This window comes from Micrasema longulum, unplaced genomic scaffold, assembly GCF_059751315.1.
Source record: "Micrasema longulum isolate JH-2025_06_02 unplaced genomic scaffold, ASM5975131v1 h1tg001653l, whole genome shotgun sequence".
NCBI classification, from domain to species: Eukaryota; Metazoa; Arthropoda; class Insecta; order Trichoptera; family Brachycentridae; genus Micrasema; species Micrasema longulum.
In genome coordinates this window covers 138,989-161,931 of record NW_028278832.1, presented here as the reverse complement: position 1 = coordinate 161,931, position 22,943 = coordinate 138,989, and the positions used below count along the sequence as shown (strand labels likewise).

Genomic DNA, 22,943 nt, shown 5'->3' with positions numbered 1-22,943 from the left:
ATTCACGCATACACACATTCACATACACATGAATACAAACGTCACACACATACAATTACGTAAACTCTTTTCTTATTATATTATGTGTATTTAGATTTACAGTGGATTTTTTAAATTGGCTCTAGTATTGTGAATTCTATTCTACTTATTTTGTTAATGTAATAGCTGTAAAAATCCCAAATAAAATAAATAAATAAATAATAAAGTATTAGACAAAATGTCTGCAGCCATTTCATAAGTGTTACCTTACTTATACAGTCTAGGTATCAATGAGCTGTTATGTTCTTTGAAAGAACAAATAAGCCGTACAATCAGCAATAAAATATGTTTACTAACTGTCACTAAAGTCTGATAGTTAGAATTTCACATTTGTTTTCAAAATACACACAAAAATCCTTATTTCAATAAACGTTTTGAAAATGTAAAGTTACCAAAGTGTATTAATTAATCTTATTGCATGATTCAAGTCTGAAATCACCTTGACATGTAATGCAAAATAAATCACTTGATCTGATAAAAGTGGACAAAACACAAATTACTGTTTTTCTAAAAACGGTCATTTTGGGAAGGCACTTTTCATTTGAACGCATATTTTATTTATTCAACAATTGTAGTCAGAATTACTTGACGTGTTGTTAAACCCGTGATGTAATAGACTGTAAATATTAGGTATAATAACATTATGAATGACAAGTTAATGAATAGAGAGCTGTTTAGCTGACAATTTGAATAGAAAAATATCTCCATGTTATCTGCGGAAGTCGTATTCAGTAAGACAATTGCCTTATTCACGGGTGAATTCATTTATTTTATTTTATTTATTTATTTCACATAAAACATTATATTTTTTCGTTTCTATATGAACACCTCACTGGGCATAACCCGTGTCGAGGCATTCATTTACATTATTTTAATATTATGTTGTAGTACATAGTAAATAAATATAATATATTTGATGATACTGTATGGATTTAAATATAAAATATAAATAGCAGACATGCAACAATAATTCCGCTTGACTCACACGCGGAAGGTTCCAGGTTCGATTCCCGGTGAGAACACTAAAATTAAAATGTGATTTTTCTCAAGCCTGGGTGCTCTGTGATGTAATTCACCACTGTAATTAGGCCTCCTGGCCTGTTGTGGTGCAAAAAAAAAATGTAAAAAAATGTTAATTCCATAGACAACTGTTTAGGTGGGGTGACTATTTCAAGGCAGTTTTCGGGATCCAAATCCAGAAGCCATTTTTTATCAACTGATTTAAATTTCTGTTTATTTGTATTCAATTTAAAATAAAGAGGTAGAGGGTTGTAAATTTCGGGAGCAAGGTACATGTGACTCCTCTGACCAAATGATGTTGTCATTTTAGGTGGCATGAATAGTTGTCTCTTTTTTCATCTTGTTTCATAGATTGTATTTTATTAACTCCCACGATTTTTATGTGTGTGAACGAGAAGTGCCCTTGCGTACAGTTGCCTGACGTCCAGAACACCTACTCGTTCAAACACCTTCGTTGTGGGTGTTCTGATGGGGACCCCGAGCAGAACCTTGGGTTTATACTTTTGTGATATTTCTTAGGTATGCATATCACTTTAACTGGCTCCACCTCATACAATTATTCCGTACTCTATAATGGTTTGACACATTGAGTAGTAAACTTGATTTTAAGTTTTTTTGTCAAGAATGTTTCTTACGGTATTAAATATATAACCAAGTTTTTTAACTTTTGCCGAAACATTACCTATTTGAAATGTCTAGTCCAAGTACAATCGATTTCGATTCATAGATATTTTATATTTTTTATAAAGTAACATGTGCATTTGTCACTATCCAGATAAGTTTTATCGCAACTGTTTCATTGTTTACCTTTAAGACTGAAAAAGCACACATTATGATAAAACTGTAAATACTTTTAAATATCATTATAAAATACATAATTTACTGCCTTAGAACGGGGAAGTTATCCCTAGTTAGGCAGTTTAGATGAACCAACAGCAAAAATAAAAAATATGTATGCTTACTTTTACTACTGAATTAATATGTTGTATAAATAATCACTTGTATATTGCTGTAATAAATATGTAAAATAATAAATAAATAAATAAATAAACCCTGAATAATTAATATATCACGCTTAGGTTGTCTTTTTTTTGTGACCCTAAAATTAATAAGTTTGGTATTTTCTTCGTTTAACGTCAAAAGATTCGAGACTAAATAACCCTTGATCGTGGAAAGCGCTTTTTCTGATTACAAAACAAAAAGTAAATGTTACACTCCCAGGAGTTATTAAAGAAACTCATTTGGGACCGTACATAATTTTTTTTTTTTTTGACAATACACAATATCATACATATTAATACATCCGAAATAGAAAGAAAACATTATTGTATAAGAAACATTAAACACAATACTTTACACCATCTATATAAATTACATTAATATTTTTCACTATCAAAAAGATTTAAGTAATCTTTTTTAATTGCGACACTTCTGGATTTTTTATTAATTTTTTCGTGTTTTAGCTCATCGGGTAGTTTATTATATTTGGAATGGCCAATATTTTCCAAAGATCTACTGCCGAAATTTGTTGAGCGAAACTTAAGACACCAAGATTCCCTGAGTAACGCGTATTGTAATTGTGAATATCACGACCAAATGTGTATTTTAAATTTGAGTGAGCAGAAAAGTTTATGATATTTAAAATAGTATTGGTTATGTCATGCAGTGGCATCACCTTGAAAGGAAGTATCTTTGTTTGTCGGTAGATATCCTTGACATGGGAATCCCATTCAAGTCCAAGAATGTTTCTTAGAGCTCTGTTTTGAAGAACTTGTATTTCCGAAATCTGTTTTTTGCTAGCAAAACCCCATATAAATAATAGATAAGATAGGCGGTATATGATATGATTCTGACTTGTATTCGTATCGCTTCTATGTGCGAAAAATAGTGCATGATATTTCGCTCTAATATTGTCCTTTGGAACATAAAGTGATCTCTTTTAGTATATTTGGATTAAATATACTTAAAAATCAGCTTATAGAAATGTATGCACGAAAAATATAGCGAGGAGTTTCGAGGGTGTTGTAATCCAGTACCCCTGCTAGAAATAATAATTTATAAAATAATAAATAATAACTATATTTTTTAGATGTAAGTATCGTAAAAAATCGCTTTTGAGCCGTCTTTATTTCAAGGATGTACGACTCAAAAGGGTTCCAAATTACGGAATAGTATTTAGTACGCTGCGGACAAGTTCTAGCATTGTGATTGTGGATATAATTTGATGTCTTTTGAAATATTATTGTACTTACTTGAAGATCTAGCTGTGTCTCGCAATAGTCTCCCGCGTAGCCGAGAGGACACAGACAATGTCTCATACATTTTCCTCCGTGCAAACAACTCTTAGAGCAGCCCAAAGCACCACATTCACCTGGAAAAATAATTCAGTTGAAATACGCGCAAACGTTTCAAATATCCTAATTAACTCACTGTAGGACAGAGCATAATTACACACAAAAAATAATTCCTAAAGTTAAATTTGTACTTAGTAAACTTTTTCACATCACTATGAAATTATCTCCAATAAAAGGCAATGCAAATGTTAGGATTCGTTTTACGTAACACTCAGCATTTTCAAAATATTAAAACAATCGTAATTTGCCTGTTTATCTGAGAGAGCTCATCCAACCTCTTTCACAACAAGGACTATCTCTTTGTTCTAGTAACGAGAGAACCCCTTTAATACCCAGTCATCGCTCTTATTTTTTTGCCTCCTCTTTCACAGTAGTAGCCGCTCGATTGTGGAATAATCTACCCACTAATGTTAGAGACGCCCCTTCTTTATTTACATTTAAGTCAAGATTGAAATGTCACTATCTAAATATTTAAATTGTTCCTTTATCCTCCTTTTTTCCTTTCCATCCCCTCTCCTCTCTTCATAGTAAAGTGTTAATTTTTATATATATATATTTTTGTTAATCTTTGCTTTTAATTTTTGTATAAAATTGTAAGATTTAATATGTCCATGTATTTATGATTTTCTCAAACTGAACGGTTTGGGTAGGTAGGAAAAATTGTATATGTATATAAAGTGTCAAATAAAAAAAATATTATTTTATTTTGTTCTATTGTAAGATCACAGCTAGAGTATGCATCTGCAGTTTGGAGTCCTGCTTATAAGATCTCAACTCAACTCGTTAGATCTTGAACGAGTACAGATAAAATTTTACAATAAGTACATTTAATTTAAATCAGGTCTATCTGTGTCAGGAATAAATTATAAATCCCGATGGCTAATTTAAATTTACCGTTACTGTCAGGCAGGAGGACAATAAATCACCTCTTGTTTATATTTTTGTAAATTATTAAATAATAAAATAGATATCCCAGAACTATTGACTTTAATGAACTTTCGTATTCCACATAGACCAACAAGACTACATTATTTGTTTGACAGTCATCATAATGGTACTAATTATTCATTGAATACACCAATTATTCGCGTGCAGTGACTTTCAAACCAATACAGTGATGATTTAGATTTATTATACACCTGATGATCAAGTCCTGTGTTTTGAAAATGAATTAGGTCATAATTTAAAATTCAATAATTAAAAAGTTTTTTTCTTTTGTGTTTTTAATTATATTTTACATTTTTTATTGTTAAGTATTAACATTTATATACATCATGATGTTAGTTATTTTTATTTTTATTTTATTTTATAAATTTATTGCAAAAAAATTGTATACATACTTGATAACAGGGAACCTATATAAAACTAATTAATGTAAAATAAAAACGGAGTAACAATATTTTGAGTTTGTCCAAATTTTTGTAGACAATGACTGGATTCGACTCCCTGGGGAGCTGTTTATATCAACATATTACAACAGAGATGAATAACATTTGAGAGAAGGTAAAATAGAAGTCCAGGCATCTACAGGGCTTATGACCTGTCAATAGCTGGTTTAAGTGGCCACTTTACACACTGTGTAATAAGTAAATTAAAATAATTTAATTGTCCGCTATCATAAATGTATTTAAATCGCAAAAGGTGAATTCTATTTACACGGATTCACCAATATTCTTTTTGCAAAATGAATGTTATAATCCATTAGGGTTAATAAGTAAATTTTCAGATAAAAAACAAATAAAAAAAAGTTAAATTTTTATGTCTCAATTCATAAGTTTATGTTTTTTTTAGTGTAAGGAATTTGATACAAGCAATGTTATTTCTTCAAACGTATCACGAAATAAATGTATGAAATACAAAGCGAGATAAAATAAATTGAACGCGAGGCAATACAATATAATAATTTTATATCCAGAAATCCTTCCGGCATGAAAATCTCATCAACACTTGTTACAAGTAACCCCATTTCACGGTTTATGATCACGCCAAAAAACAATATCTAAAATCATCCCGACTTTGAAACGGGAGCCGTCCAATATTCTCAGTTATCTAACAATGTTATCGGGGGCACTTGGCGTAGCATTTTTAAATTAATTTTCCCCCTTTCGCCATTCACGCTCCCGCCGTGAAAGTTGAACATTGTATAAATCTAGTGGCGTGTAGCCGTTCTAGAATTATCGATCTCTCTGATTGCCCCGAGCGGCCATTACTTGGAGCTCAAACGATGGAGAAAACCTCGTTTTATTTCCGCGATCATATTATTTTTATATGCAAATCGCTGTTTTGATATCGGGTTTTTCCGGTATACCACAGGATTTTTACTCGGGCTCCCCTAATTTAACAAAACGTTTTATCACACAAACTATGCAAACCGTTTTGTGATTATTAGTATCATGATGGATTACTTACAAAGCGACATTTTCTTAATTAATATGTCAAAATATATATTTTTTAAAGTATGAGGCTATACTCTGTCCACCTACCCATACAAGAAAATAAGCATGATAGTAGTAGGAGAGATTAAAATACTACATAAAAATTTTTAAGTTCCATAAATCAACAAATAGAACTTAAGGAATATGGATATTAACATATTACAATAGAGATCAAGAACATTTTAGAGAAGGTAATATAGAAGTCTAGGCATCTACAGGGCTTATTACCTATCATTGGCTGGTTTAAGTGGCTACTTTACACACTGTGTAATATTCACTATTCTGCCTATGTTTAAAAATTCACATTTCCTCAACTCTTTAATCTGTTGACTTTTGTGAATTAGAGCTGCTTTAAGCTTATTTCAATGAGTTTTAAAGAAACTTTACCTTACAACAATATGCTCTATTTTTTTTAACAAAGAGTAAATTATATACATCAATATTAACATTTAAATTAAAATATAATTTGTTGCCCAAATACATGTTCAGTGATGTTCAGCGTAATAACGAAATTCATCGCCATCCTATGAGAGGAGGTGAAGGTTTCAGACTTCCCAAAACAAGAATCCAGGCAACTCAGAACAATCTGTGTCATAAAGAACTTAAGATGTTTAATGAGTTGCCAAAATATATATGAAATGCTGGGTCTATCGCATTATTTCGTGGGACAGCAAAATAAAACATAAAAGCTAGTATATGACCTCCCTTATCTAACACCATTTAAAAACTCTTTAAAAAAACTAAACAATTCAATGTTAATAAAATTTTCCAACTAGAATCTTACAAATTTATTTAAAAGTTAGACACTGATACTATTGTAGACAAAGCACTTAAACCTGAAAAACAATGTAATAAACATGGACATAATACCAAAACATCAGAACAATTCCAAAACGAGACAAGGACAATCGAGACTAATAAATCAAGGACTGAAATTATACAATAAACTACCAGACAAAAAAAACTAAACAAAAGACTCAGACAATCTTTTAAAAAGATGTAAAAAATATTATTATCAACAACAGAGTATGAATAAAAAACTTTATATTTGGTTGAATCAATTATTTGTTTCGACGTACTCGTATTTAAGTCAGAAGAATCGCACGTAAGTCGGTACTGGCTAATTTTGGTTTGTGAGGTTGCCACGCCTGACGGGACATTATGATTTGGCAACACTTCTTGTTCCCCCGCTTTTCTCTTCGCTTTTCAACGAGTTATGTGCCCACGCTTTCGAATTGTTAGTAGGTATTTTTCGCTATTTTGCCGTGAAAGTTCATACAACTTAATTCTTAAACTCGCACAACGCCGCAAACATTTTACTATTTATCATCCATCGCCGTTCATCATCATCCGCTGCGCCGCCTCCAAATAATTTCCTGATAGCGTGAGCTGATCGCCGACACGAAAGAATATATATATTTACAAAAATATCAGAACAATTCCAAAACGAGACAAGGACAATCGAGATTAATAAATCAGGGACTGAAATTAAACAATAAACTACCAGACAAAACTAAACAGAAGACTCAGACAAACTTTTCAAAAAATGTAAAAAATATTATTATTGTAAAATGGATGTAATAATCCGTAAGGGTTAATAAATGAAATAAAAAAAAACGAATTTAACGACAAAGCAAGTTTGTAACACATATATATAAATCGGGTTGTGGTCCTGTGGCTAGTGTCTCGGACTCACGGACCAAAGGTTCGTGGTTCGAATCCCACTCTACTCCAACTTTATTTCCATTTTCTAATAGTGAGTTATTTACAACTCGTTGAAAATGGCCTTAAAAAAATAAATATTTGAGTAAATCATAAGTACGCAAATATGTATTTTTTTATTTAAAAAAAAAATACTAGGCATATTACAGGTGAGCGTAAAAAAATATATAAAAATCACGAAGAAACTTTAATTTGCAAGGTAAAATGGACTTGGCTACTGGATTACTGAGCCACCGCTAGAATTCATAATTAGAGAACAAGTTGTGTTCAAAACCGAGTGTGTTACGTTATTAAGCCAAGTATAATAAATATAATTTCGTGGTCTGGTACACCCATTAGTGGAGATAAATCTAGAAATCTGGCATAATTCGGCCAAGGATTGTATTATTGCAGACTTCGGTTGGATAATAATCACAAATCATCGGGCCGCAAACCCTGGCCTGGCCGAATGTTAACTCAATTTACGATAGGAAATGAAATAATTCAGTAAAAAAACTCGTGGTGTAGTGGTCAGAGTGTTTCCTGCCACGGAAGAGGTCTCGGGTTCGATTCTCGATATGATTGATGAAATATTTATTTGATAAGGTGTTTTTACGCTTAAATATTTCATAATCCCTGGACTGGAAGCGTAAGACTGATTATCTTACCTTCATGTAAGAAACATGATCAAGATACGCTGCGATTGGTGTACCAATGCAGTGCCCTATGCAGCATTAGGTGCAGAAAGGGAATGAAGAAGAATGAATTCAATATATTTATTTTAACACTTTATATGCATATAAAGTTTACATACATATCCATAAAGACGATCACTTTGCCTTAAGAAAATTTCTTCCTATCTACCCAAACAGTTCAATTAGAGAAAATTAGTGGTATATGAACATATTGTTGGTATTTTTTAAAAATGTTTTTTTTTAAATCTTGAATAATTGTGTGTAAAATTATAAAATGGTTGGTACAAACATAATTGATAATAACGTTTCTACCTCTCTAATAGAGTGAAAACTTGTGTTTGGGAGTTCTTTTAACATTTATAACATATTCTATATAGTATCTATACCTACACATATATTTTATATTTTATTTTTACTATCTAAAACAGATTCCTTAAAATTAGATGTTATATTCTAAAATACATAAAATTAAATATTGTATGGAGTTTAGACTTGGGTAGGTCTCATGTGTTTTTTGAATTTAGAATGAAATGTTTTAATATTTGGTATTAATTTTAACGTTTCGGGAAGATTATCAAAAAAAATCTAACATATGAATAATGATTTAAAGATTTGTAATATATTGGTGTAAAGTTAAATTATTTGGAAAAGTTTTTAACAATAGATGCTTTTTTAAAGATGTCACCAATTGAAGGTATATAAAGTTCTTAAAAAAATAAATTTGAAGTCTAAGTTCTAGATTTTTAAAATATAATTTTGGCCATGATTTTTTGGGCAATTAAAAGTGGACGTAAATTCGTCTTGTAAGCTCCTCTCCAGCCTATGATTCCTTAATGCAGAATAGACTGTATGATTGCGTCGTACACAGTTTTTATATATTTATATTATATTATGATATTTTCATTTTAAAACAAAATATTGATTAACATATATTTTTTTTAAGAAATAAAAATGAACTATATTTCTACACTATATTATGAAAAGAGGAAAAAGTAAAGAGGGAAAGAAAGAGGGAAGAGAAAAAAAAAAACTCAAATATTTACGAAGTGACATTTTATACGTGATTTGAATGTAAATAAAGACGTAAAGGCGTCTCTGACATTAGCGAGTAGATTATTTCATATTCGAGCAGTTACTACCGTAAAAGAGGGACCAAAAAAATTAGAGCAGTGAATGGGTATTAAAAAAGTTCTTTCGATACTAAAATTAAGAGATAGCCCATGCTGTGATAAAGGTTGGAAGAGCTGTCTTAGATAAACGGGCGAAATGGGATTATTTAAATTATTGTGACGAAGTGATAGAATGGGAATGCTTGTTCTATGCCTGATACTGAGCCAGTGCAGTTGAGTGCGATTTCACGTGTTCCGGACACTGAGGTATAATTAAATAGACGATGCTTCATAGAACAGTATTTTAAAATTTTGTTCCGAAAATAAGCGTTGTGAACATTGCCGTATAAAACGCGTTTTAAAGTAATAAACAATAATACCAGTTTACTTTGAATTCAAAGCTGTAAATTGCGTCTTTTTACCCTGCTTCACGTTTACTGACTACAAGTTAGGTTCCGGAACTTAAGTTTGATGGAACACAAGACGGGTTTTTAGTGCTGCATCTTAAATAATAAATACAAAAAAAAAATGTGTAACTAATGAATATGTGTATTTGGGCATTACTATGGATATTTTTTTAAAATGGGATAAACATATTACCAAATTATGTAAAAGATTAAGAAAAGTTATGCGCGGCATGTTTAGAATAAAATATTTTGTACCAATAAAAAAATTAAGACTTATTTATCAGTCATAAGCGGAATCAATCATTAGGTACGGTATTACCAGTTGAGGCCTTTCTTGTAAAACCAACATTAAAAAAGTTCAATCTTTACAAAACTCGGCTCTTAAATTAATTAACAAATCAGCTAGAATTGATACGGACGAGGTACCCGAACTTTTTAAAAAGCAAGGGTGTCTGTCCGTAAATGCTATTCTATGGCTTAAATTTGTTACTAGATATCGATTTGATAGTAACTACCAGAAAAGGTATACATACACACTATACAAGGCTAGCATAACATGAATGCTTGTCAGTACCGAGTTATGTTAATAAGTATGGCCAAAGAACACTTCATTATACAATTACTAAAATTTTTAATAAAATTCCGAAGCAGATCTTAAAAGAAAATGTAGATACAACTTTTAAAGAATAAATAATTAAATGGATCATATTATGTAACAAGGCTTTATATTGATTATTATTTTATGTTAACAATCATCTTTTGAATTTTTTGTAATTAAATTTTGTGGAAAAATACGTATGCTTTTAGTTCTCGATAATGTTTATATTACTTTTTAAAATTATATAATTTCTCTAACGTTTTTTTTTGTAAAGGAAAAATAAGAAAACCGCTGACAAGCCGGTTTCGCAGTTTAGTGGGTTTCATTATTTTTCCTTTTATATTTTTTTCTGTTTATGTTTTACCTTCTTAAATAAAAATAAATACTAAAAAATATATATATATATATATTCATGCATATATCAATGGTTCCTGGTAAAAATCTAACAGGTAGGTGCTTTATTTGATTAATGAGACTCGTTTTCTTCTCTAGTATTTAATTAGTCATTTTTTTTAATGAAATATTGGCGTTCTTATGATTTACGCAAATATTTTAATTTCGGGGGTCATTTTTAACAAGTGATAAATAACGCACTATAAAAAAATGGTAATTAAGTTGGAGTAGAGAATTTGAACCTCGGACCTCTGATCCGTGAGTCTGTAATATTAGCCCCGGGACCTCAACCCGATACGTTAACTGAAAATTTGCATTTAATTAAAATTTTAATATTGGGTAATAAAAAGAACATCCAGAGATGATGGAAAAAATGAGAAAAAAGTTTAAGCGGGTGTAATTTGTACAAGGCAAGTGCCATTTTTCAGGCGTTCTAAGGGCCTTTCTTAGACTTAATGGTACTTTTTAGAGGTTTTCATATGATGACCCAAGCTTCATGGCGACATACAGCGTAAGTATTACAGTTCTTCAAGATGCCTTTAATGGAGTTTCTTATAATTTTTACAGTTGTTATTTTTTCTTTTACGTAATGAAAAACATTAATTTAAATGTATGTTTTAAATTTACAATTAAAAATGTATTTCGTAGTTATATTTAGTAATTATTATGGTTCACAAACAATACATGCCATATAGGTATAATAATCACAATTTGTTATCTAAATTTTTTGCAACAGAAAAGGAAAACATTTTTGAGAAGGTAATCTGGAAGTCTAGGCATTTAAAGAGCTTATGATCTGTGGTCGGCTGGTTTAAGTGGCCACCTTACACACTGTGTAACATTCACCATTCTGCCCATGTTTAAACATCAAAAATTTTTCAACTCTTCCATCTGCTGACCTTCGTGAAATAAAAGAGTGGACGGTAAACTGTATGGGAAAAGTATAATCGAGAAAGTAAGAAAGGTGATGAAAGATAAAGTGTGGGACGTGCAAGGAGCCTTTGTGAGTGAACGTGGATGCACGGATCAAATTTTTGCGCTGCGAATGCTAACGGAGAAGTTTTTGGCAAAAAGTCAGAAACTATTCTGCGCATTTGTCGATTTGCTAAAAGCGTATGATTAAATAGTAAGACTGAAATTGTGGGGTGTGTTGGAAAAGTATGGAGTAAAAAAATAAACCTATACGTGCCGTATCCTCTCTCTATGAGGAGAGATCAGCGTGTGTACGAGTTAATGGAGATTCACATCTTGGTTTGCGATCTCAAAAGGCGTGAAACAGGGATGTGTAAAGTCACTATGGTTGTTTAATCTATACATGGACAACTGTATGAAAGAGATATAATGTATGGGTATTGGAGCAAAAACCGATAATTTTTCAGTGAGCTGATTGTTGTATGCTGAGGATGCAGTTCTGTTAGCAAGCAGCGAGGATGATTTGCAACAAATAGTCTCTAGAATGTATGATGTACCGGAGAGCGAATTGGCGATGAACGAAAGTAAGTCAAAAGTGATGGTATTTGAAAGGGAAAGTGAGGTTACTGACTGAATAATAAATGTAAACAACGAATGTCTCGACAAGTAGAAGAATTTGTGTATCTGGGAAGCATGTTTTCAAGAGATTGAAGAGTAGATTAAGATGTTGAAAAGAGAGTGAATGCGGGCAACAAAATGAACGGAGCACTAAGCACATAAGTTGCTAGTAAAAATATGTCAATCGAAGCTAAACTGGCAGTGCATAACGGAGTTTTAGTCCCAACACTCATGTATGGAAGTGAAACATGGAACTGGCAGAGGAAAGATGAAAGCCGAGTGAACGCGGTTGAAATACGATCTCTTAGACGAATGTGTGGGAAATCAATGTATGACAGAGTTACGAATGATAAAATCAGGCGAGAGTGTAAACCTGAGTCGAGTATAATTGATAAGATTAAGAAAGGGTCTCAAGATGTTAGAATGTGGAAGAAGCTAGAAATGTTTGCCAGGATAAACGTGTGGAGCGGTCCATTCTCGCTGCCTACCCCTACGGCGAAATGGCGTGATGGTAGTAGTAGATTTATGTTATATTGACTTATTACAGAAACTATCTCGACTTGTAGTGTAGATATGACTTAGTGCGTTTTTGCAGATTGTAGAGTATTTTTTCAACAGTATAACCTCATTATTAAGTCAAAACAGCAAAATTTTGACTTAGTGCTTTTTCGCAGAATAGCCACGATACATACTATGTAAAACTGCATCAAAGAGAAGAAAGGTGCATTTTTTTGTATGAATGTGAAAGAAGCTAGGGATATACGCCAGGATAGGCGTGTGTGGCCGTCCATTCTCTCTGCCTACCCCAACGGGGAAATGGCGCAATGATAGTAGAAGAACTTTCCATTACGTTGAATCCTAACTAAGGGTCTCATAAACTTTGGGATACGTTTTTTTATGAATAAATAATAATTTATTTTTTTTAAATTTCAATAATATCAACAATGTTTTGAGTCTGTCCAAATGAACAACTCCCTGGGGAGAAAATGAAGCCAGTCTGCAAGCATTTGGACAGACTTAAAACATTGTTGAATTAACTACCTGGTAAAAGAAGAAGTACACAAAATTGGAAAATTGTTTTCAGGCGTTGCCTAGTAGGTGAATTAGTTCAGCCGGATGAATCTCACCCACGTGATAAAGGTTCCAGCTCTTTAACTTCACAAAAATCAACATATGGAAGAGTTGAGGAAATGTGGATGATCAAACATAGGCGGAATGGTGAATGTTACAAAGTGTGTAAAGTAGCCACTTAAACCAGCCAATGACTGGTCATAAGCCTTGTAATGCCTAGACTCCCATATTCCTACCCCAAAAATGTTTTCCCTCTCTGTTGCAACAAATTTAAATGTGAAATAATCATTCTTCTTTGCAGTCTCAATCCTGGGGATTGGTTTGCAGCAAAGTCCTGCATCTCGTCCTCCATTGGTCTCTATTTTCTGCAGCCCTCTTCAGCTCGACATAAGAGGCGCAGTTAAAATCTTCGCACACTTGCTCTAAATATTCCCGTCGGGGGCGCCCTATATAATTTGTCCCCTCAGCTATTCCCTCTTTGATGTCGTGCAGGAGACCCTCATGGCGCATAATGTGGCTGATGAAAATAAACAGGAGCAAAACCAAAGTAATGGCTGTGGCCCGTAATGAGCAACAAATAAATATAGTAATGTCAGGAGCAACTCTGAAAAACGCGAAAGAGTTTGTGTACCTTGGAAGCAGGATCACCTGGGATGGGAGAACAAAAAGAGAAGTCGACTGCCGCATACACCAAGCGAGGCTTGCGTTTAACAAAAAATCAAAGATTTTTGAGTCAAATAATATCAAACTAAAACTCCGCAAGCAACTTGCCAATACATATGTATGGAGCATATTGATGTACGGTTGTGAGACATGGTGCCTTACCGAAAGAGATAAAAAAGACTAGAGGCCTTCGAGATGTGGTGCTACAGAAAAATATTAGGAATTTGCTGGAGAGACCACATCACTAATGACAAGGTTCTCAATAGAATCGAAGAAGGTAGGCACCTAATCAAAACCATCTCAGAGAGGCAAGCCCGTTATTTATTATAAATCACCACCGCCATTCATATCTTCTTACAAAAAAAGTATTTATAAAGTGCGCCCAGCGCCCAGCCCGTTCTCAGTGAACGATGAAACTAGCCGATTACCTCAGCTTATTGCTCCATACAAAAAAGTACACCGTATTTTACGTCTTTAACCCAGTCACGTTTTTTCAATACTAAAACAAGCTTGCAGATTGTAAATATTATTTGGCGATTCTCTATTTGGAAACTTGTATTTAGAACATTTCTCTCGGTTGCAACAAATTTTAATAATATCAAATAAGATTATCACTATCATCATAAGGGCGACAAAAACCCGGTTCATTTAGTTTGATTGATAACTTTTCAGTTTCTGATATTTCCTTGTAAATTTTAAAAAATCTTGAGTTAAGAAGCCTAAAGACAGCCTAGGTAATTCTTTTTTTCGTTTAATGTTTGGTTATTATTAAAACCGACATCTTAATATCAAATCCATGCCAGCGTAAGTTACGCTACTCAAACAGATTTCGCAACTCATCTCTAAGTTTAAGAGCTCGAAACGTTTTCACAACTTATCTCAAATCTTTGGAGTACTTGTTAACGTCAGCACCAGCTTCAAATAATAAAGCATAATATCCCATGAAGAAGTATTCACCGGTATTCATAGAATTAAGAATAGTTTAGAAATCGCATACGAGCATCAAACAGAAGGCGACTAAACTACTTATAAATGAGTAGTTTTACGTTTAACCTCATTAGTTTCTTTGTAGACGTCGCTCAGTACGCAACTCCTGATTTGAATTCAACTATGCCGTGTTGTGTCCTTTTATAGTGTAGAAATACTGCTAGGATCTTAAAGAATCAGGATGCAATCACATTTTATGTGTAATAATCAAATGAATGTGTTTGTCACAAATCCATTACTTAAAAATTTAATTATCTTTCCATCTGTCATATTGTCTAAATTTTTTTACCCTACTTTGCTCATATAATAAGAGAAATAATGAAAATTGAACCTCGGATTAAACAACGCCGTGTTTGACATTTGGCTGACCTTATCTTTACAACATAAAATATTATTTGACATGATATAAAAATATCCGTTTTATGGAAAATTAAATTTGTTTTATATTTTAAGTTCAAAGTTCATTAATTCAATTACTCTTTTTAAATAACCTTTTACTTATCTACTCTGTTGTGTCAATCAATGTTTCCGAGTGCACAATAAAATTTTAGAAAAATTAAAAAAAGTTTTTTTGTTTTACCTTACATTTGTGGTATGGTTATATTCTTCGCGATCTGGCAATATTACTCGGTGACTTCAAGTATGCGCGCGGCAAAAGTGTGTCTAAGTGGGGAAATTATTGGACATAGTCCGATGTATTCAAATATGATTCTACGCTCCTTTTGGACTATTCTTAATTCTAAGCCGGTATTATTTTTTTCATAAACGATTTCTTGAAGACTTTCTGATCAAAAGTAAAGAAATCACACGATTCAGCCATTTAAAAATGCCATTCTTTCGAAATCGCGCTATTGAAAAATGAAGTATAGAAAAATTAGATATTAATAATAATTTTCCAAATTATTTGTGAAAACATATCTACGCAAGATTCTTATTGAAAATATAAAAACATATTATGTATTCTTAGCACATATATATACATACTTTATATTATTTATATATATACTACTTTCGCTATCTATTAAAACAATTAGTAACAAGAAAATGTTCAAAAAAGCCATAAAAAATTGATAATGGAGCTGGGTAGAAGTAAAATGGATTGACTCATTCGCCCAAAGTAATATTGAATCAACTGCTCCACAAGTGTAAAGCTTATGTTTGGTTTTTGTTCTTTCATGGTGCGTTTTGTAATTTAAATAATATAGATGTATATAAATTAATTATAATCATAAATACGTAGTGGTTAAAACTGTCTGAACATTTTGTTAATTATCTCTGTTTATTAAGTTAGTCTTCTTTGTTTATTCTCAAATGTAAAAATATTTAAAAAAAAAGAAGATTGTTAAGTGTCCTCGGCACGGGTAACCCCAGTGAGATCACATTATTTTTATTATTAATTTTAGTTTGTAAGAGAAAAAATATGAATAAATATATAAACATATGTTTACTTTTTTAATTTATTGATACAAATACATACATATTACAAAAAAAATTGTTTATTCCAAAATTCATATTTTTATTTTTTTATTAAGGCAATCCATCCTAAGAAAGATGATTTCTCAAAATTCATATTTTTTTGTTCAAAAACTCATATTTATGAAAAAAGTAACCTTACACAAAAAATAGCCAATCTCCATATGAAAGTATTTTCTCAACCCTTCCTCATATGGGTATTTTCTAAATAATCATTTTGTGACCAAATTTATTTTCTTCGCTTCTGTATCTTATATTTTTCTATTCAAATTTATGAAGATATCAATGGGAAATAATCTTAACCCTATAGCGACCACATAAAATGAAGATTGGATCATTATTCCCGAGCAACGAGCGTGAAAGTGTGAACCGAAGACCGGTCAGGAGAGAAGGATTACCATGTCACCTTTCAGACGAACAAAATTGTTGATCGTTTCAACGATCGTTTCTATTTTATCTTTCGTTACGATCGTTTTATTTAAAGAGGGGACAGGGTGTTAAAATACTTATTTGATCTTATCTCCAAAATATGTTAAGAATAGTATAAAAACTGTAAATGTTGTAAACAATTCACAAGTCTTGAAGATGCCTACTTAGGCGAAAGCGCTCGTTGGTCAAAATAATAAAAAGTAAAACTAAACCAAGAGGTTTCATTGATCAGTTTATTTATAATTTTTTCATAATCATAAACTTTGGAGTTTTATCAAGAAATATGAACAAAAAATATCAATTTTAATTTTGTACTTTTATCAAAGACTTCTGTTTTTCTCATTATTCCAATAATTGAACCATTAAACTAATTAATTAAGTAATTTCTCCTAATACCACGCAAACAAAGCCAAGGTTAAAAGCTATTCGTATTGTTTATATTACAATGTTCTGTCTGGTGATGTAAATATTTTGTTTGTAATGTATTGCAATAGATTTAAATTTTGATAACCCCAGAGGGTGAAATTTAGCCTTACCTACAAACATTAGGAAGTTTGTTCGTTAGACTGTAAATATCTTTTACATGTGTATCTCAAGGCAGATCAACAATATACTTAATAATAATATAAACGTTTAGTTTGACTGAAACGAAAAATAAAAAAATCCTAAGGTTTACAATACGACGGGACTTTGTTGTTTGTTTTCGGCTCTAAGCAAGATTTTAGTTTTTGTGTTAATATCGTATTTCGTGTTCGCATGCTAGCTCCCCGAAACAGAGAATAACGTGCGGCAGTAGCAATAAGTGATACCCAAGGCCAGGGGTGCGAAACACCCCCATTCCAGGACACCGAATGAATTATTAACCAACCCCCGAAGGGTTGATTTCGAACCTATAGGGTTGCGAAATTGCCAGTGTGTGTTCGTAAATCTATTTGATTCTGCTGATAACATTTTTTTCTCGGTCCAACGGATGAAGAATACAGTTTCGAGTGTAAAATAGAACCTTAATTCTGGACGAGCGATTTCAACTCAATAGCTACTCTCGAGTAAATATCCTGAGAAAGAAAATCGAGTGGAAAAAATTTGGACTAGTACAGTGGTAGTTGGCGATTACACCTACAATCCTTGAAGTCCTGAATTCTATTTCTGGGACGGTCAACGTGAAATCATTGTTTAGAAGGTGGTTTATTACTTACTATCACTGGATTGGCAACTGAAGCGTTAGACTAATCACCTTACCTTCCCGTAACTCATGATCGAGATACATTTCATACATTTTTCTAACACAGTTCGATATGCACTAGCAGGTGCAAATTAATGAAATGTTTTGCTTTGTAAAACATGCACAATGAGGCCAAGACTCGTGACAATGTTATATTGAAATTTAAACGGTCACAAGCGAAGCCAAAAATTGACCTGATCGTGACGTATAAGTGGAGGTGTGGTCAATGCAGTGGACCGTTTTCATAGGAATTCAAAATGACTTTTTGTGCTACTAAGTAGTAGCACAAAGATCTCGCAACCCGCCTAGGAATTGCTGGAGCAACTTTCACCATGATACGTGCTGTCTGGAACTCTAGTCTATACTCGGTCAAAACAAAATACCGATTCTTCAACTCGTGGACAATGCCAGTACCTATACGGGTGTAAATCTTAGCACCTTACCAAAGCTCAAAACACCAAACTTCTGAGTTTTGAGAATAAGTGCTTAAGAAGAATATTAGGTATAAGGTTTTTGATTTTTTAACTAACATTGATTAACGAGCGTCTTGAGGATGCAGTGGTGGACCTGACTTGGACATGTGCTGCGCATGCTTCAGGAGAACTTAAATCCAAGCTGCCTCTTATTTAAACCTGTGGGCTCACGCCGTCCTGGAAGGCCGTCGATGACGATCTTTCGACTTTATTCGGTGGAACTAAGGGCCGCTGGATTGACGTGGAAGGAAGCGAGAGTGCTGGCTGGCAATAGGGTCTCCTGGAGACGATTGGTAATGTCCACATGCTCCACTTAGGAGCGGATGTAGAAAAGAAGAAGAAGATGAAACAACACAGTATTTTATAGATCCTTATTAGTTTAAAACTTAAAAAAAAGTGATAATTCTCTATTACACAGCTTAAGTAAAATTAATAACATCTTTATTTCCTGATAACGATTTGTGGTATTCGGCAACCCGAATAACAGGAGTTCGGATAAACGAAGTTCTACTGTATTTGTAGATATGTTAATTTTTTACCTTCTTAGGATTTGTACCATGTGGCAGAAAACACAGAAAAAAGTGGTTTTTATAAATAAATTGAATTATTAAAACACCGTGTCCGTTTAATTTTTTACTTAATTAAGAAAAAATTTGCGACTAAATTGTGATAAATCAAATTAAGTAAAATGAAGCCATTCCTTCCCTGAAAATTCCGAATAAAGGGTGGCTTAAACGGATCAAATTTCTTTATCAGAAATTATGCGACGCGGGGCGGTAAGCTCCGAAAACGGCTCTTCATCGCACGGAAAAACATCCCTTAAGGGCTTCCTATGGCTTACTTGACGTTCGTTATTTGTAGAGGAAAATACCAGGATATAAAAGAAATTAAATTGTGAACAGAAATTGACTTTCATTAAAATTTAGAATTTTCCACAACATTTTGAGTATGTTTTCTACATCTTTGTAGACAAGAACTGGATTTAACCATCCAGGGATTTTACGAGTTTATTTTTAAGATATCTTAACAGAGATAAATATCCTATTTAAAAAATATGCTTTTACAAAAACGTGACATGTTGGACCTTGACAGTCGTGACGTCAAGATTCATGACAATGTTCTAGTTAAGTTTAAACGGTCGCAAACAAAGCTCAATATTTAATCTAATTGTGAGGTAATAGGGGCGTGGCCAATGCAATGAACCGTTTTTACGTGATTTAAAATTATAAATTAAAAATATTTTTTTCCGCTACTGCAAAATATAAAAAAATATATTTTGCTCAAATATTTCAAATTGTAAAAAATAAAAAAGTGTAGCATATGTAAGTTATGTTTACTGTATAATTGCGGATGTCTGTAATAAGTTTTATTGAACGTTTTTTTTAATTTAAATATATTTATATATAGTTGGATAATTTATATAGCGCCATTTTTGTGAAAATCACCTCAAGGGCGCTGTACAACTAATAAATATCCCAGTACGTCTTTCAGCTACAGAGCGCATGGACGGTTGGGATTCTAGTTCCTAGTTTTCAATTTAGATCAATAAAAAATTATAACAGATAGGAGCTAGATTACAGGACGTCTTGCAGCTACAGAGCGCATAGACAGTTAGAAATTTAGCCCTCATTTACACATTTTAAAAATTGACAAATAAATTTAGTGTGTTAATGATACTTAAAAAAAAAATGAATAATAAAAAGGAGTAAGATTATAACACTTCTTGCAGCTACTAAGCGCATAGATGATTGGAATTCTATACCCCATTTACAATATTTAGGTATTTTAAAGTTGATATATGAAAGCTAGATAACCAATCATCGTGCAGCTACAAAGCGCATGGACGAGTGAAATTCCAGCAAAATTAAAATGATATCAATAAATTTACAAAAAAATAGAGCATAGTAGTAAGTTTGTCAAGTGTTCATGCCAAGAAGTAAGCAATAAAAAACTAAATAAATGAAACACTGTTTCAACTCCATGGTTAACAAAGGGAGATAGTTGTCCGAAGAGAACCTTTTGTAGACAGTAGGTAGATACCGTCGCCATGTGGCCCACTGGCTGTTTGATAATTTTTGGCAACGCACGTGTGTAAAGTTACTGGGGGATTATGCCTATTGTTCCAGCGACTTGGTGTCCATTTTAGTCCGTATTATTTCGTTTTATGAGACGCAACATTCCTGTTCAATTCACTTTTTTTATTGAAATTACACAAACGCGTGTATGAGCGGTTCGATTTATCATTTTGTATGTTATAAGAAGGCAGATATTTGAAATATTATGTATTTATTTGCCGAAATATTATGTACTTATTTGCCGTATTACTCAGGATATCCTAAGTTAATAAAACAAAATAAAATATATCACAATAGATGATTGCGCAAGGTTTTCGTTTGTCAAGTTTAAAACTCTTATCTTCAGTAGTCCGATTTCCAAAGCTTTTATTTCTTTCAATGGATGCATCGTCATCAAGGGACAATGAAAATTCAATTTGTTCATTGACTTTTGTGATCTGAGAAGGAACTGGTAAAGCTTCTTGATATTATGACTTGGTTTTTTTAATCTATACATTTAACTTTAACTACAACAGTACGTGCACTCTGCTTTGGCGGACTTATTGCTAAAAGCAAAAATATTTTGCCATTAATAAACGCCACTAAAACTAAAAATGTAAAGGTTAAAATCCTGAAATATTAAATCGAGTGGAGTTGCGGCCTGGATTTGATACATGGCAGAGTCATCATCACCCCCTTTTCCACTCCAATTGGTGCATAAGAAACTGTATTTGTAAACCAAATGCAGCGTAGTTAGATCATCTGTTACATACATCTGATACGAACATCGAATGTTAAGGATCTGAGCGTTAGATTTGTGAACACCCTGACATTTCATGAACACATAGAGACAATCAGTAGTAATGCATTAAATATGTTAGGATTTGTTCTGCGTACTGCCAGGGTTTTCGAAAATACCCGCGTACTGAGAACTCTTTGCAACTCCTTGGTGCGAAGCAGACTCGAGAGTGGCTCGATGATTTGGGGGCAACATGAACTGAAGTACTCTTTTGTGATAGAAAAAAACCAAAAGAAGTTTCTGAGATATCTCTACATGAGAGAGTGCAAGTATTATCCTTGGCTCTACCCGACTTAGTTTCTCCAGGGTATGCTGGGCTACAATAGTTTAGAGACTAGAAGGAACGTGTATTTGACTACACCTTTTTATCGATTGTTGCGCGATGTGATCGATAATTCTGAGATTATAATGAGCATTGGTTTGTATGTTCCTGATAATTACCTAAGACAGCGTTAGCATAGATTATTTCATATTCTAATATATAGGACTAACCTGCCTATGGTTATGCCTGATGGCTACCGCTATGCTGAACAACATCGCTCTGGATATTGATCTGTTTTACGTATCCGAATCCTTCTTTGATATGAGTCTCTTTCATGTATTTTTTTCTTTTTTATAAAATGTACGTATTGAATATATGTTTGTAATGTATATGTTGTATTAAAATAAATTAATGGAATTGAATAGAATAAAGTGATCAGTTTTACGCTTCGGGTGCCAGTCATTTTTAATCATCATTTAACGTTCACCCTACCAGCAGTTGAACCCAGAACCTCAAGAATGGTAGGTCAACCACTATACATTATCACTTATGTTCACTCGATTCACTCATTCAGGACTTTAACCTGAGAGCAGTCATTGAGTCGAAAACAGAACAGACGCGAAATATTGGTTTAAAATGTGGTTTAACTATAATATTACATACATTGTTCCTGGACGGGTATCTGAAGCGTCTTATCATTTTACCTTTCATGTTACAAAAAAAAATCCAATCGAGTGCCTAATATAAATGATTAATTTTAATGTATATTTTATTTTAGCAATAAGCGCAAAAAACGATATTTTTTGTCAGTGTTTTAATTTTTTTATAAACGGTTATTCAATAAATCACTTGTCTTAATAAAATGGCAAGCAATATTCATTATCCTTTTAAATCCATTCAGAAGATTATTCTTTAAGAAAATTAATTTATAACCAAGATTCTGTCAAGAAATACAAATAATCACTCAGAAAAGATATCAACTGTAAGACTCCTTGATACAATGACGAATTAGTTGTTTATGTAGAACATTTTTAGTGAGAAAAATATCGTTTACCTACAGCTCTTAAAATAATTAACACGCCCTTATCAATCTTCCACCCTGAAAGATATTATTTTGTTAATCAAATTATTTTTTTAGGGGGAAATCCAACACAAAACAAGCTGCTTCAAATACGTTTTTAATACAGTTTCTTTTTCAGGACTCTGAAAGCTGTAAAGGTTTTTTACAA

The 22,943-nt window shown here is 32.5% G+C and overlaps 1 protein-coding gene across 1 annotated transcript in view; it reads right to left on the bottom strand.

Moving 5' to 3' along the window:
• Positions 1-22,943, bottom strand: part of SP2353 (EGF like, fibronectin type III and laminin G domains protein pikachurin) — a gene marked incomplete at its 5' end in the record, with an annotated part of 163,746 nt that overhangs the window by 38,561 nt on the left and 102,242 nt on the right. The window contains one exon of the mRNA XM_088237136.1: positions 3,312-3,430. Coding sequence (XP_088093262.1) covers positions 3,312-3,430 — 119 coding nt within the window. The remainder of the gene's footprint in view (positions 1-3,311; positions 3,431-22,943) is intronic.